The sequence below is a fragment of the Python bivittatus genome, unplaced genomic scaffold (genome assembly GCF_059951505.1).
Source record: "Python bivittatus isolate LINGU-HERP-01145 unplaced genomic scaffold, Pbiv_v1 ctg000700_np1212, whole genome shotgun sequence".
Taxonomy (NCBI): Eukaryota; Metazoa; Chordata; class Lepidosauria; order Squamata; family Pythonidae; genus Python; species Python bivittatus.
In genome coordinates, this window is record NW_028277098.1 from 98,646,631 (window position 1) to 98,661,296 (window position 14,666).

General features: G+C 45.0%; 1 protein-coding gene across 1 annotated transcript; it reads left to right on the forward strand.

The window, feature by feature from the left end:
- The first annotated feature begins 10 nt into the window (after positions 1-10).
- PPDPF (pancreatic progenitor cell differentiation and proliferation factor) lies at positions 11-10,844 on the forward strand. The gene is made up of 5 exons (XM_007438790.3): positions 11-185; positions 4,394-4,484; positions 7,283-7,360; positions 8,986-9,082; positions 10,426-10,844. The coding sequence occupies exons 2-5, from the start codon at positions 4,430-4,432 to the stop codon at positions 10,538-10,540; spliced, it is 345 nt and encodes a 114-aa protein (XP_007438852.1). The 5' UTR covers positions 11-185; positions 4,394-4,429; the 3' UTR covers positions 10,541-10,844.
- Positions 10,845-14,666: the final 3,822 nt, after the last annotated feature.

Sequence of the window (14,666 nt, forward strand, 5' to 3'; positions counted from 1 at the left end):
TAAGGCGGTCCGGCGGCGCCCTCCGCCTCCAAACCATCAGCGCCTCGCAGTCTTTCGTGGACGTGGAGACTCGCAGCAGCTCCTTCGCAAATGGGCTCCGTCGCCTAGCGTTTGCCCTCCTGAGCCAGGTCACCTGTGGTCTCAAGCCGTCGGGATTCTGCTGGGCGCAGCCCTAAGACTCCAAGGTAGAGGGGCCCTTTTCTGTCTTAATGCCTTCGGCTCCCTCCTCGGGAGGTTTCCCACGCGCGGAGCCCCCTTGCGAATAACGGATTCACGCAACTTGCTTCATCCGGCCAGGGAAAGCGCGAGCGGCTGCGTTCACACGATGCCCTAGACTCGACCCGTGTTAATCACGGCGAGTACGTTGGCGCGGTCGGGCGCGTGGGGAGAACGCAGACCCGTTGGTCGAGGGGCGGCTCAGGGCAAGGGCTGAACCCGAAAGGGAGAGCAAGGGAAGCGCGCCGGGCGAATCCAGCCACTTTATCGCACACAAACACCAGCCATGTTTTCGGACCGCTTCCGGTTTTGCTCCTTAGCTGTAAATGCACTTTTGCCGAACGCTCCTGTCTGAGTGCGACTTCGAGCCCTTCTGCCCAGGAGAATCCTTGAATTGGGGCCTTACTGACCGTGCTTATCGGGGATGAGCATGACTCACGCCTCACTACTCGGGAGTAGATCCTTACGAAGTCCAGTTCGGTTTCCTCCCTTGCAAGGGTGTCGTTGACGGTCCCAGCCGAAGTCCCGTCGGACTCGGCGTTGGACTCGTCTCTGACCAGCTACACCTTTGGGATCGGGGCTCTAGCACGGCTGGGGCGCGTTAGTTGTGGAAGGCGAAAGCGATTGCTCCGTAGTCTGGGCTGGAGGGCGCCCTTGGGTCGGTATCATCTACCAGCTGTTTTGTTTAAAAACTAAAGAAAAGAAACGTGTCGGTTTCGCTCAGCGGTTCCGGTTCCCATCCTGTCACTTTTCCTCTTTTCTCACGCTTTCGCGGTCCAACCGTCTCCTCCTCTTGTCGCGGCGCTCGCCGTGCCAGAAGGGAGGACGCGAGGCCCGAACGTTCTAAGCTTTGATCGGACGTTCCATGCTGGCCCTCAGCGTTCCATTCAGTGTCTCAGCGTTCCATTCGGGTTTCCGCTTTTCTCGCCATCCGTCAAAAACGGCTGGTTTTTTTTCGGGGGGGGGAGGGAATGTTTATTTGTCAAGGTTATTTTTCTCCCCCGTAAACTCGTCGCCTTGACACGGGTGGTTGCCAGCATGGTAGTCTTGTTCGTTTTCGTGTTTAGTCGCCCTTATCGAAATGTTAATAGTTAATCCTCATTACGCTGGAAGAAGTATTTCTAGTGATTGTGACTGGCCGCCGCGTTTGCTTGGCTGAGTGGTGTCTGGTGGCCATATTGGCCCAAATGGTGAAAACGGAGGAGTACCAGAGCAAAAAAAAAAAAAAAAAAAAAGCGAACTCGATCTTTGAGTTGTACATGATAGCTGTTTTTTAAAAAAATTCCAGCCTTCTCCCTGAATGATGTTGCAGCGTGCACAAACCCCACACATTTTGCTTGCTTTGCTGAATGCAAAGGTGTTAAAAAAAAAAAAGAAGAAGAAGCGAGTTTCTTAAAGTAAACAGGCAGTAAGCCAGTTTATTCCGGTTTTCAGATCAGAGTTTTCTCCTCCTCAGTAAAACAAAAGGCACACAAGAGAAATGAGCAAGAATGAATATCTCAGGCCCCTGCTAACTCAGATTCACTTAGAGGAGTCTAATTATGGAAGATTATTTTTTTTAAGACAAAAGTTATCCTTTTCTGCTGGTGAATTGAGGCACATGTCTCAATCTCTGGGAGGGTTTTCTGACTTATTCAGAATTAATATTATAGCCCCAGACCTTTTGTGTACCTAGCAAGTGACTGTGTGTGTGTGTTCGTGTTTGTGCCAGTTCTGACTGGCATGTGTTCAAACCAGTAAAATCCAGATTTCTAAGTTCCTCTAGGGCCCTCTTTCCTTTAAAGTAAACCATATGTAAAGTAGTTATTGATTCCAGTAGTAGCTTTTGCTCACTTTGTCCTGAACAGTGAAAAAAAAAATGGGCAAGAAGGGAAAAAAAAAGACTGGAAAGGAAAATAAACTTGAATAGAAATCTCAAAAGAATGGAAACAGCTGATTTTACTCAAAGGCGGCTTCTGATCGAGAGTGTGAATGTAGCATCTCTCTGCAATTCTTTAAAGCAGCTGTGTCTAGAGTACTGCAGACCCCTTCCAGATGTGCAAGCTTCCTTGATTGGCTTAGCAGCTCCCCCAAAAGTACTTGGTAAATGTCTGAGATTCAGCTCTGATGTTCCAAAGAGGCTTTATTTTGTGGCAGACCCATGGAGTTGCTTATTCCTTGTATCCAGTTGACCTGGTTTTCTCTTGCCATCACCCTGCAGTTGGACTTTACTCATAACCTATTGAGCATCTCCAGATTGCTTTTCATCTTGCAGAGCAGGTTTGGTGTAGTGATTAAGGCACCAGGCTGGAAACTGGGAGGTCCTGAGTGCGAGTCCTGCCTTGGGCACGAAGCCAGCGGGGTGACCTTGGGCCAGTCCTTCTCTCCCAGCCCCAGGAAGGAGGAGGAGGCCAGGGCCAGCCACTTCTGAAAAATGCTGCCAGGAAAACTGCAGGGACTAGTCCAGGCCATTGCCAAGAGTCAAGATTTACTCAAAAGCACCAAAAAACAGAGTAGACCTTTCAGATTCACTCCAAGGGAAAGGACATCTAAACATTTGAGGCTGCCCAGAAGAAACCAGACATCAGTCCTCAAGTTATTGCATCTTGCATTCTAGATCAGAACATAAGCCCATCTAGTCCAGCACTATATTCTACCAGTGGCCAGTCAACTGCCCAAGGAAGCCCACTAGCCTCCCAGCAGATGCTCTTCAGGGGTAGTCAAACGGCCATCAAGGCTAAGAGCCGTTGATTCCCAGGATTACCTTGAGTTCTTGATAGAGCTGAAATATTCCAACACTTAGTGGAATATATTTGCTGGCTCTTGCCTACAATGTTTGGTCCACCCAAAAGGACTTGGGAAGAGTTGACTGTGGACCTGGATGGTGATTTATAAGTCAGGCCAACTGGAAGACTCTTCCTATCGCCCCGAAGTTGGACTGGCAGTGCTTAATTCAGAACACAGTTAATTAATGCTAGATAAGACTTTGCTGTTCCAAGTCAGAGCAGCACCCAGCTCTAAGGGTGTGTGCCTGTTCCCATGAAATGTGCTGGTACAATATGAAAATGTGTTGATGCTTCCACAGGAGCTGTTCCGATGAGCTGTGGGGATTTGCTGCCTAATAAAGTGGAGTTAGTCAGAGTTTTAGGCTGACGTGGCAATTAATCCTAGCAACTCGGCAGCAACTTGAGTGGTGATGGTATGGAATCGTCTGCTACTGTGTGAGTTCCAAGTATGGTTCACAGCCTTTTGCGTCTTAAGTCCTGCCAGTCACTGTCTGAGAATGGGGACCCCACCAAGGAAATTAGAAGTCTGACTTTTCCAAAAAGTGTGTGTGTGCGCGCGCTTACAGACATTGGCTGTTGTGTTTGTCAGACATAGTACTTTTTAATGAGAAAAAGTGGCAATATCACTGACAATTTAATTGATATACAGGTAGTCCTCATTTAGTGACCACAATTGGGACCGGCTCATTTGTTAAGCAAAGCGATTGCCAAGTGAAACCACAACGGTGCTTATGATCTGACTTCAGCTTTCCTTTGTTTTACAGACCTGCAAAGGTCGTAAATGCGAGGATTGGTCATAAAGTTATTTTTTCATCACTGTCTTAACTGCAAATGGTCACTAAAGGAGGCGGTCACTAAACGAGGACAATCTGTAGTTGTAAAAGTATGAATGGGAGCTAACTGGGGCTGGCTCAGTGTTTGTCATGAAGGAAGCAGTCTTTCCCTGAGCCCAACCCCAAAAATATATCCCAATGTTGAAATACCATTTCCAAACACCACAAACGGAGATGACTGTAGGGTCAGAGACTTAAATAGGGTTGTGCTGCCATGATGCAGGGGCCATACCTTTTGTACATCATGACACATGTACAAAACAGTGGTCCCTACAGGGCAATGCTGCTTTTGTCATTTTGATGTCAGCTTCTGATTCTGCAGAAGCTCGTGACCCCTAGTCACTTTCTGATCTGGAAGACTGGCTTCCAGCAAACAGCTGGATCACCCCCAAACAGCCAGGTTGGCCTGGACTAGAGAAGAACAGAATGTTCTACCAATGGAAGCTTTTCCACATCTTTCTTAACTAGGTTCTAAACGTATCCCGGTCCTGTGAGAGGGGTGGAGGTGGTCTTAATCGGTACATGGCTGTTTCCTGCATTCCGATAAGGGGCTTAATGTTTTTTTTTGTGTGTGTCCAGGATTTACAACTTGCACAAGAAAGAAGATCAAGAAAGATGGCAGCAATCCCGTCGAGTGGCTCCCTGGTGGCAACCCATGACTACTACCGGAGTAAGAGCGGAGAAGGGGCATTGTTAGCCGCTACCAACCAAGGGTAAAGGATGGGAGAGGCTCAACCTGTCCCATCCTGTTGACCCCAGGAGGGTACAGATTTGCATACTGTGTCACTTCAGCTGTGTGTGGACTACATGGGAGACTCTTCTCAAGTGGAGTGGGAAGAAGGTGGTTTGTCCTGTAGGACCCACTTCCCACTTTCGATGAGTTTGTGGTTCAGCTTATTATGCAGATGCAGAAAATAGATTAGTTTGATAACCAGGTTAAATGTGTGTAAATGTAGTTACAGTCTTAGTTGGGTGTCACATTTGAGATGAAGACAGGAGTGGGGAGAACTTTCAAGGGGCAAAAGAGGTGACTGGATTATGTGAACTGAACCACTGTAGCTTGTAAAATAATTTCCTGTGGTGTGGGCCTGGTTTGTTAGTTGGGGATGGGGAAGTCGAATAAGTGTGAGTTCAACAAAACAAAGGTAAACCAATAATGGTTTTGCATAATGTTTGAACCTGGTTAGCACAGGGTGTGGATCAGCCCTTCTTGACTTGAGACTGTGAAAAGTAGCTTTAGATCTCAGGGAAGTTACATTTCCAAGATGGAAATGACCGGCTGAGGACTTAACCTGGTTGGGCCTGCACATCATATTAAGCGAGAGTATATTTGAAGTCTGGCTTGTTGAACAAGCCATAGTACTGTACCTTGGAAGATTACAAGGTGGTGGCTGTGATGTGCTAATCCCATGCAAGGATTGACTATTTCAACCCTTTCTGGAGCATTTCTAGGGGATATCTTCAGCCAAAATAAAGAGGCTCCAGTGCCTATTTGGAGTCTTTGGGTGCCATGATTTAAGAAAAATCTATTTTGGTACCAAATTTCAGAGCTGTCATCTGGGGTGCAGTGCTCTAGAAGGGGCAAAAATAGGGCAGGGTTGATGAGTTACCTCCTCCCCCACCTCTCACTATGGCTGGATTTCGGTACTGCTCTCAATAGCTAACTAAATTGAGATTTGGCACGCTGTGGGAATTCTACCCAAGTATTAACAGGCTTCTGAGAGCCAGTTTGGTGTAGTGATTAAGGTACCAGGCTAGAAACTGGGAGACCCTGAGTTGTTGTCCTGCCTTAGGCATGAAGCCACCTGGGTGACCTTGGGACTGTCACCCTTTCTCAGCCCTAGGAAGGAGGAGGCCAGGGCAAACCACCTCTGAAATCTTGCCAAGAAAAACTACTGGGGCTGTTCCAGACAACTGCCAGGAGTTAACACTGACTCACACCACCAAAAAAAAACCCAAAAGAAAAACCAACCCATGGTTTATGGCTTGGCATGATATATGAACTTGAACAATTGTGGCTTACTCAGCAAACTACGGCTAGTGCAGGGTATCGGTCTGACCAGACTCTGGCATCTTCCTGTTCTATTCCAGGACTTCCAACCTGGGTAATTTCCAGATGGGTAAACTAGAATTCCCAGAATTTCCCAGCCAGGATAGGCCGCTGATGAGAATGCTGGGAGTTGAAGTCCACCGGTCTGGAATTTGCCATGTTTGGAAATCTTGCTCAGTTCCCATAATGAGGAAAAGATGGACTCCGTGGAGTGGAAATCAAGATAGATAGGCCAGAGCAAACCACTTCTGAAATCTTGCCAAGAAAACTGCAGAAACTTATCCAGGCAGTCGCCAGGAGTCAACCAAAAAAACCAAAAACAAACTCTAAAACAGGCTTCTCTCCTTTGCTTGTTTACAAAGAAGGAACTCATGCATTTCATAGTAATAAGTAAGCTAATGAGTTTTTTAAGGTTTACTCTGTTTGGCATGGTTGATCTCGGTTTCTGCAGCTGAAACAAATTAATTAACCCAGCACTTTCGGTTGGGGCTTATGAAAAACTTCCCCTCCTGTTCCCTGCTCTGAAGACTGATCTAAGGGGAGTTGTCTGTATCTCAGCCCAAGTTCTTGCAATCCTTCATTGCTTCTCTCTTTCTCCACCCTGGGTGGAGTTTTGGGGCATGAGGGAACTGGGCCAAAGTTCAACATGGTTATTGATGCAAACTTTTATGTTCTCCCTCACCGCAATGTTGCAATGGGCCCTGGAGGTGTGGGAAGAGCCACAAAGTCAGTGTAGCCAGAAACGTGGCAACGTGGGTGGTACATGGGGTTGCTTGGGAAGGATCGTGTTCCTTCACTTGTCTTTGGAGCATTCATGAGAGAAGAACAATAAAGCACTGAGTTGGGATTTTGAAGCTAGAGGCTCTTAGTTTTGGAAGTTCTTCCAACCCCTTTCACTGCAACTTTTTGAAACGATGACATTCATAAAATGCCTGTTGCATTTCATATAAATATTACACAGGGTGAAAAACTAATGAGTTACAGTACATGGTTTTAAATTGTTGTGGCCCCAATGAATGTGTATGTAAAAGACTCTAGGCCAGTGTTTCTCAACCTTGGCGACTTTAAGACGTGTGGACTTCAACTCCCAGGATTCCCATGGGGAATCCTGGGAGTTGAAGTCCACACGTCTTAAAGTCGCCAAGGTTGAGAAACACTGCTCTAGCCATTGGTTATTTCTGAGTAAAGGGTTTTCAAACATCTCCCAACCCAGAATTGAATCCCCTGCCTCTTCTCTGGCTTTGTTTTGATTCAAGTGAACTTTTTATTAAAATTTCTTGAGCTTCTCTAAAGTGGAGGTTCTTCCTGTGTTGTTTTGGAAAGGGTTAACCCTGACAATTCCCAAGATGTAGCAGGAAGGTGCAGTATGGAAAGCGGTAAATGTTTTCGCTAACTTGGTGCCTTGTCTTCTCCTGCAGGACGTTTGGGTTCCACCTCCAGCAACAGCTCTTGTGGAAGCTCTGAGTACTCTGGAGAAGTCATCCCACACCATCCAGGTCAATATTTTAGAGAGATTGTGGAAATTCATCCTTGCTTTTAGTTGAAGGCCTTTGCAAACACAAGGCCAATTATCCCTTGATTTAACATACTAAGATGAGAGGAAGGCTGTCATTAGAGTTGAATATGCACTAAATGGTGGGTGGACTTTCACATGAATATATAATAAGTGCAAAACGTGTGAACATTGACTGGATTGAATCACCATGCAGTGAACTGGGTCTGTCTCTTGGGGCGAAAAGTGTCATTGCTTGGAATTTAGATTTTGTCTGTTAAATCCATAGTCCGTTGAATCAACATGCCTGTTCTTCTCATAGGACCATATGATTAAACAGCTTTAAATCTTTTTTGTGGAGCCTTATGAAGATTTATTACCAGGAAATATGGTTGCTCTTTGGAGTGCACACTGGGTTGGCTTGCTCATGTTGTGCTACCAAGCATTGCGTTGATATTGCTTGTCTTGTAGTATTCTCTTTTCCATTTTGAATTTGGTTGAGCTGAGACCTGGAGTATTACTCAGGCAATAGTTGGTTGTATTGGGACCCATCAAGAAAGTGGCTGGAATTTTGAATAACCAATTCCTATAATTGTAAGCAAGGCAGGGTTGACTTTTTGCTCTCTCTAAAGTTCAGAGGTGGACATGTTGATTCAATACACATAATGCTCTAAGCTGTGTTCTCAGCTATTTATTATGCATGTTTGCTGTGCATGGTGCATGAAAACGCATGAACATCTAAGAGCACTCTTTTTTGCTTGCATGCAAAAATATGGCTTTGCAAAGAAAGCTTGAAATGTAACTTAGTTGGTTGTCAGGGCCCGTGACCAATTTTAATAAAACGATTGAGTTGGGCAGCATGTCATTCCCATAGAAATGGGAGAATTTATGTGGGAGAAAATCATCTGCATTTTCTGCTCTCCTTGCACATCTTTAATTGATTTTCAGCTGAGGAGGAATGAGGTTCTGGCAAAGTTCAAGGAAGAAGAGAATAGATCTCCTGCCATATGGGTGCAGCCGATGGGCTGCTATAGCAGATCTTAGTCTCTTCCTTGGCCAAAACATTACATCCATCAGCGATTTTATAGTGCTGTCCCTTCTGTTACATCTTTCTGTTGCTAAATAAGGGAATAAAAATGTCTTTGTGGGATTAACATCTCATCGGCAGGAGAGTAAATAATTCAAAATACCTTCAGTTCTTCTACTTGGGGTTAGCTAAGGGAAGAGGCGAGGATCTGGGAAAGTTCTAGCATGAACAAAAGTCTAATTTGGAAAGATTTTGCTGGTTAGCCTTCTCTAAATTAGGTTGAAGGCCAACGTGCTATAGGAATATTGCATTCTGCAGTCCATCTCTTTTCTCCTGCATGTTGACTCTGGTCAAAATGGAGAGTAATCTTCTAGAACCAGGAAGACCCAATTTAAATCCATTCTTAGCCCAGGAAGCACACTGAGTGATTTTGGACCAGTCACTAACTCAGACCAGTCTAACCTATCAGGATGATGTGGAGAAACACTGTTGTAGAGGAAAGGAAGGCTATAAATAAAATAAAATATTTGGCTAAGACAAAGTGGTCTCTGAACTTTGCTTTCCTGCTTCTGATCCTAGTTTTTTCCTTCCTTTCTTTGTAGGTCTTCCCAAGTCTGACCCTGGACACTGGTGGGCCAGTTTTTTCTTCGGAAAGCACACCCACCCAGTTATGACACCTGTATCGGAATCTCCAGAGAAGTAAGTGAGATGGGATTAGACATTAAACATCCATCTTCAGGGATGTTTCAACTTAACTGATGAAATAAGGACCTTGGAAAGCTTTGGGCAACTCCTGTTAGAATGGGAAGCAGTGCTGGGGGACTCACAGATATAACAAAGAGATAAATTTTGGAACAAAAAGGCATTGTTTTCACTTTACTGGCCATTTAATGGCCAAAATGTGGTGCCCTGAGCATTTGGGATACTATATATCCCACAAACCCCAGCCAGCATGATCAGTGTTGGGGGCTTATGGGATATATAGCACAAAAATTTAAAGGGTGCTGTATATCTTATCTGTCATGTTCAATACACAGGCGTACTGCTCTTAACCAGATCAGTTTAAAGATTGAGCTTTTAACATTCACACATCATGCTAAAATTAATTAGCTTCCATCTTGGTTTAATTTTTATGACTTGGTATGTTGGGTGAATCCAAGCCCTGGAGATACAGGTGTCCCATCATCACTCAGGGACACTCAGCCGTAGCCAAATATTTAGTATGATAAATTTCTCCACTGCAAAAACACAAATATAGATCCCATGAATATGGAAACCCAACTATAAGATACAATTAAAAGCCATTTAAAAGCCTGGGAAATAGGAAGGTCTTCTCCTGGCGCTGAAATGAGACTAATGTGGGCACCAATTGGGCCTCTCTGGGGAGAGGATTGCATAAATGAAGGGGCCACCATAAAAAAAGCTCTCCCCTTGTAAAGACCCACCTCACCATCTCTGGTGGGGGGCTTAGAGGAGGATCTTATTGGATGACCTTAGGGTCTGGGTTTATAATGGTATGTGAGAAAGACCTTGAGAAACGGGGCAAAGAAATGCAGCCCAGGGAACGGTCAGATAAGAGAGGACATAGTCTGCAGCTGCATAATGGGGGGAGAAAGAGGCTCAGAAGGGACTCTCCCTAACGTCTCAGGCTGTAAGGGAGACGGCGGGAGATTTGTACTTTCAGACTTGCAAGATTGATGTCAGCCTTCCCAGGTAGACCAGACAAGAACCATGACCAGATGAGCTAATTCTACTTTATTATAAGGCTACATTAACAGAATCTTGCAAGTCTGAAAGTACAATTCTCCCCCTGTCTCCTTTATAGCCTGAGAAGTTAGGGAGAGTCCCTTCTGAGCCTCTTTCTCCACCCATTATGCAGCTGTGGGTTATACCATCTCTTATCTGACCGTTCCCTAGGCCACATCTCTTCACCCCGTTTCTCAGGGTCTTTCTCACGTAACATTACAGGGTTGGTGCATGTGGGAGAATGGAGTTATGTCTGAGTAAGAAATAACGCGCTCTCATCCTGGGCTCCCTTACAGCTCAGGAACCTTCCAGGTAGCCAATGGCATGATCACCTGTGACCTGGCCCAGGAAGCAATGAGGAAGCGCCATGCCAGCGAACCCAGCAAGTCCACCGCGGGTCCCACGGCGTGAGGGAGGCCGGTGTTCACCAGCTGACGCTTCTGATTTGACCGCTAGGGGCTATAGCCCATTTTCCCCTCCCCATCCCTGTAGACTAGATAGGCTGCTTCTGAGTACAATTAGTTAGACGTAGGTTTTTATAAAAAGAAAGAGTTCAACTAAAAAAAAACAAAAAAAAAATCCACGCACTGTTCTTTTCTACTTGTTTGGGGGTCAACACAGCTACGTCTTTTTTCCACACCGCCTTGATAACGCGTTTTTCCTTCATTTTGTACTTGTTTAACGGAAACTAATAAATTCTGAGCAGCCTTTGAAACCACTTGTGTCCGCTGTGAATCCTTATGAACCCAAGATAAAATCATGGGAGACTGAGGATCATGGTGGTGTGACCTTCCTAGTTCTCCTTGACCTATCAGTGGCTTTCTGTACCAATGATCATCGAATCCTGGATCATCTGTGAAGATTGGTGTGGGACTCGGACTGTTGTGGTGGTTCTCCATGCTCCATGACCAGCTCAGTCTGTTGACAGGTGGGGAGAAGTTTGCAGGTGCCTCAGGGTTTCACGTTCTCATCTCTCTTGTTTACTCTCTACGTGAACCTGTTAGGCAGGGTCATCCATCAACATGGGGTCAAGTGCCATCAATATGATGATTCTCTGCTGTATGTTTTGACCTCTGGTTGCCAGGTAATGCTGTTGAGGTCTGGTACGAGTGCCTGGAGGCTGTTCAGTTCTGAATAGGGAGGAACAGGTTCAAACTCAACCCTGACAAGACCAAGTGGCTTTGTGTTTTGGGTTCTCCCAGTGCCACAGACTTTGCATATTTAGTTCTGAATGGAGTAGCATTTCCTGGAAAAAAATAGTGTTCAATTTGGGGGTCTTCCTGGGCTTACAGCTCCTATCCAAAACCAAATGGTGTCCAGATTCATCTGGTTTTCCTGGACTGGAAGTCCCTCAACCCTTGCATGTGGACTATTGTTACACTCTCTACACGGGGACCATCGAAAGCCACAGCTGGTCCTGAATGCAACAGTGCAAACACAATGCCTATATAACACCTCTGTTTTGTGAGCTGCAGTACGTACCAATAGTTTCTAGGTGCAATTCAGGGTGCTGGTTATCACCTACAAAGTCCTTTATGGCATGGTACCATGATATCATGGTAGACCATGTATCTCCTGTCATTTCTGCACACCGTATATACATGGATGGAGTTGGCTTGCTTCAGGTACCATCTTTAAAGATGTCATCTGATGGGACCTATCAGTGTGTCTTCTTGTTCATGGCACCTACCCTCTGGAACAGAATCTTCTCAGAGGTTCAAGTTGCCCCAATCCTCTTGTCCTTTAAACAGGCCTTGAAGACCCAGCTTTTTCTCCGTGGACTTGGTTGGGAAATGTGTGCTGCCATCTGGTATTTGTAGTTTAATCCCTGGTTGTCACCAGGTTCTTGTCTGGGTTGTTTTTAGCAGTACACCACCCTGAGTTGCTATGAGTGGGGCCACCTATATATTTGATAAAGGAATAAGATGTGATCAAATTGAGGTCAACTGGTGATTATACGGGTACATCTGTGACATTAATACAGAAGCAGTTTGCCATTACTTTCTTCTGGTTTTCTTGTCTTGCCAGTCTACTGGCTTGGATTCCATGGAAGTCTCCCACCCAAGTATCAGACTGGCCTGACCCTGCTTAACTTCTGAGCCCAAACAAGGTCAGCAACATAGTGCCACCTGCTGAAACTTAAATATAATTACAACTATAAGGCTATCTGATACCTTGCATATTTAATATATCTTCTAGTTCAGTGTTTCTCAACCTTGGCAGCTTGAAGATGGGTGAACTTCATCTCCCAGAAATCCACCCATCTTCAAGCTGCCAAGGCTGAGAAACAGTGTTCTAGTTAATAAAAATTACTCCTGCTTGGCAGCTTTGGGGTGGACTTGGGTTCCATCCAACTTTGATGGGCAGATTCTCTCTTCTCCTTTTAAAGTTAAATGTGCTCTCAAGTCAACTGAGCTCCAAGTAGCTACATGGACACAACCACACGGTAGTAACCCCTTAGCCTGCTGGTATGTTTCAACTGCTATATGCTAATCATCTGTAATAGATTTCTATGTACTTTTTTTTTTCCTGGACACTACAATTCCTTTATGCGGTTTCTCCTGCTCTGTTTCTGGCCTTGCAGACTCCTGGGCTTCCACCCATCAACACAGTCAGCTACACACTACTCAACTTTTGTTATCCACAGCCAAGGCCTTGGCACCAAGAAAAGACATCCTTTGACCCACCCATTTCCTATCACGTGCTCCACCCTGAGTTTTTCTGGTACTACATGTGCTCATTCATTGGTAGGAAATGGGTTGAGCTTTGAATATGGAGAGACTGATGCAATACTCAGAAACAGCTTGAAGTCTCATTTGGAGGACCATCAATGGGGAGGCAACAAGAATTGGCTTTTGCAGTCTAGGATATTTTTTTTAATCAGTCTGCTTCATGATGTCCTTTTGACGGGGCGGTCTCCAGATCCACACACATTGCTCAAACCGTTGGCATGTTATGGTAGTTGTGGTCTTAATGGTGACGATGTGCCATCAAGTTGTTTTTGACTCCTAGTGATCACATAGATAGATTTTATCCATGATGATCTGTCCCTAACCTGGTCTTTCAGATCTTCTAATGGTGCCTCCATGGCTACTGCAACTGAGTCCACCAGTTTTGCTGCCGGTTGTCCTCTTCTTCTCTTTCCTTCCACCTTTCCCAACATTAGAGCCTTCTCCAGAGAGCTGGGTCTCTGTAGTCTTGAGATTCTGTAATCTTGACACATCTGGAAAGCACTGGTTTGGAGAATCCTTCTATGTGCTTGAATCCTGAGGAGATGCAGAAGAGTGTATTGGCACCAAGAAATGACGGTCCCGCTATGCTTCCCTCTGGGTTGGGATGGGATGGGAGTGGTTTCCAACTTTGGAAGTTGCAGAGGAACGGGAAATTCCATGTGAGGTCCTCAAAGTGGGATCCAAGACACCTTGGGAAAGACGAAGCTCAAAATAATAACCAACTTCTGAGACGTAATACGCTTCAGATGTCTTAAAGCACTTTTGTATTCCAGACGGAAATCTAAAAATGGCATCCGTGTTCATTTCTGAGCCAAAAATCTAAACTTATTGCAGTCAAAGCAAAAAAACAGCCAAACAATACGGCTGCCTTGAATTTGTAACAGTTGGAGCCTGAATAGAACATTTGCTTATTAATTATTTACTCTGGTTTATATGCTGCTCTGTTCCTGAAGTATCCGGCTCACAGCAGACCATTACAAATCAGACTAAAAACTGTAAGAAGAACAGAACCAGCTGAAAAAACACTAGAAACAGCTAACTCAGTGCACCTACATTTGTATGTTCTATGCTTTCTTGACCCGATCTTCATTTTAAAGTCGTAAAAAACGACTCTGGGCGGTTTGCAAAGCAGTTAAAATCAAAATTACAATAGAAAATAATCCTAAATAAATAGAAAACAGCCTTAACCCTTTGTCTGTCTTCTGGTGACAAACCTTCTTTGATCCTTAACAACTTGGTTCCTGCTTACCCATGCCAGGAAGACAAGAATCTTGGCCTATCTATCTATCTATCTATCTATCTATCTATCTATCTATCTATCTATCTATCATCTACCTCAAATTTATATATCAAAGTCCTCTCTGTCTTCATGCCTGCTCCATTTTTTTAGGTTATGCCAACTTCAGTCTAGTCTCACCTTCTCGCTCAGCCCAATCTCACGTTTTCACACAACCATTAGCAGAAGTTTGTCATCAGGGCTCTAAACAAAGCGGGTGATATCAGAGCCTTTCAACCTCCCAGGATGCTTATAGTAGACCTCCATGGGGCTGTTTTGGAAAAACAGGACTCTAAAAGCACCATCAAGGGAGAAGGTGTTGAACTTGCCTGTATGGAAAGGTTTCAGGCAATCTCAGGAGGTCTCCAGAAACACAATTGAAATTTTAAATCATTGTAGCCACTCTGCGCGTGTGAGGAAGGGGCTGCAACTCCCAAACTCTTCTGCCTTTGGATAAAATGTGTTAGGAAAAGTGCTACCCGACTCCTGTTGAATCAAGTGTGAGGGCTAGAAAGAAATTTGTGTAGGA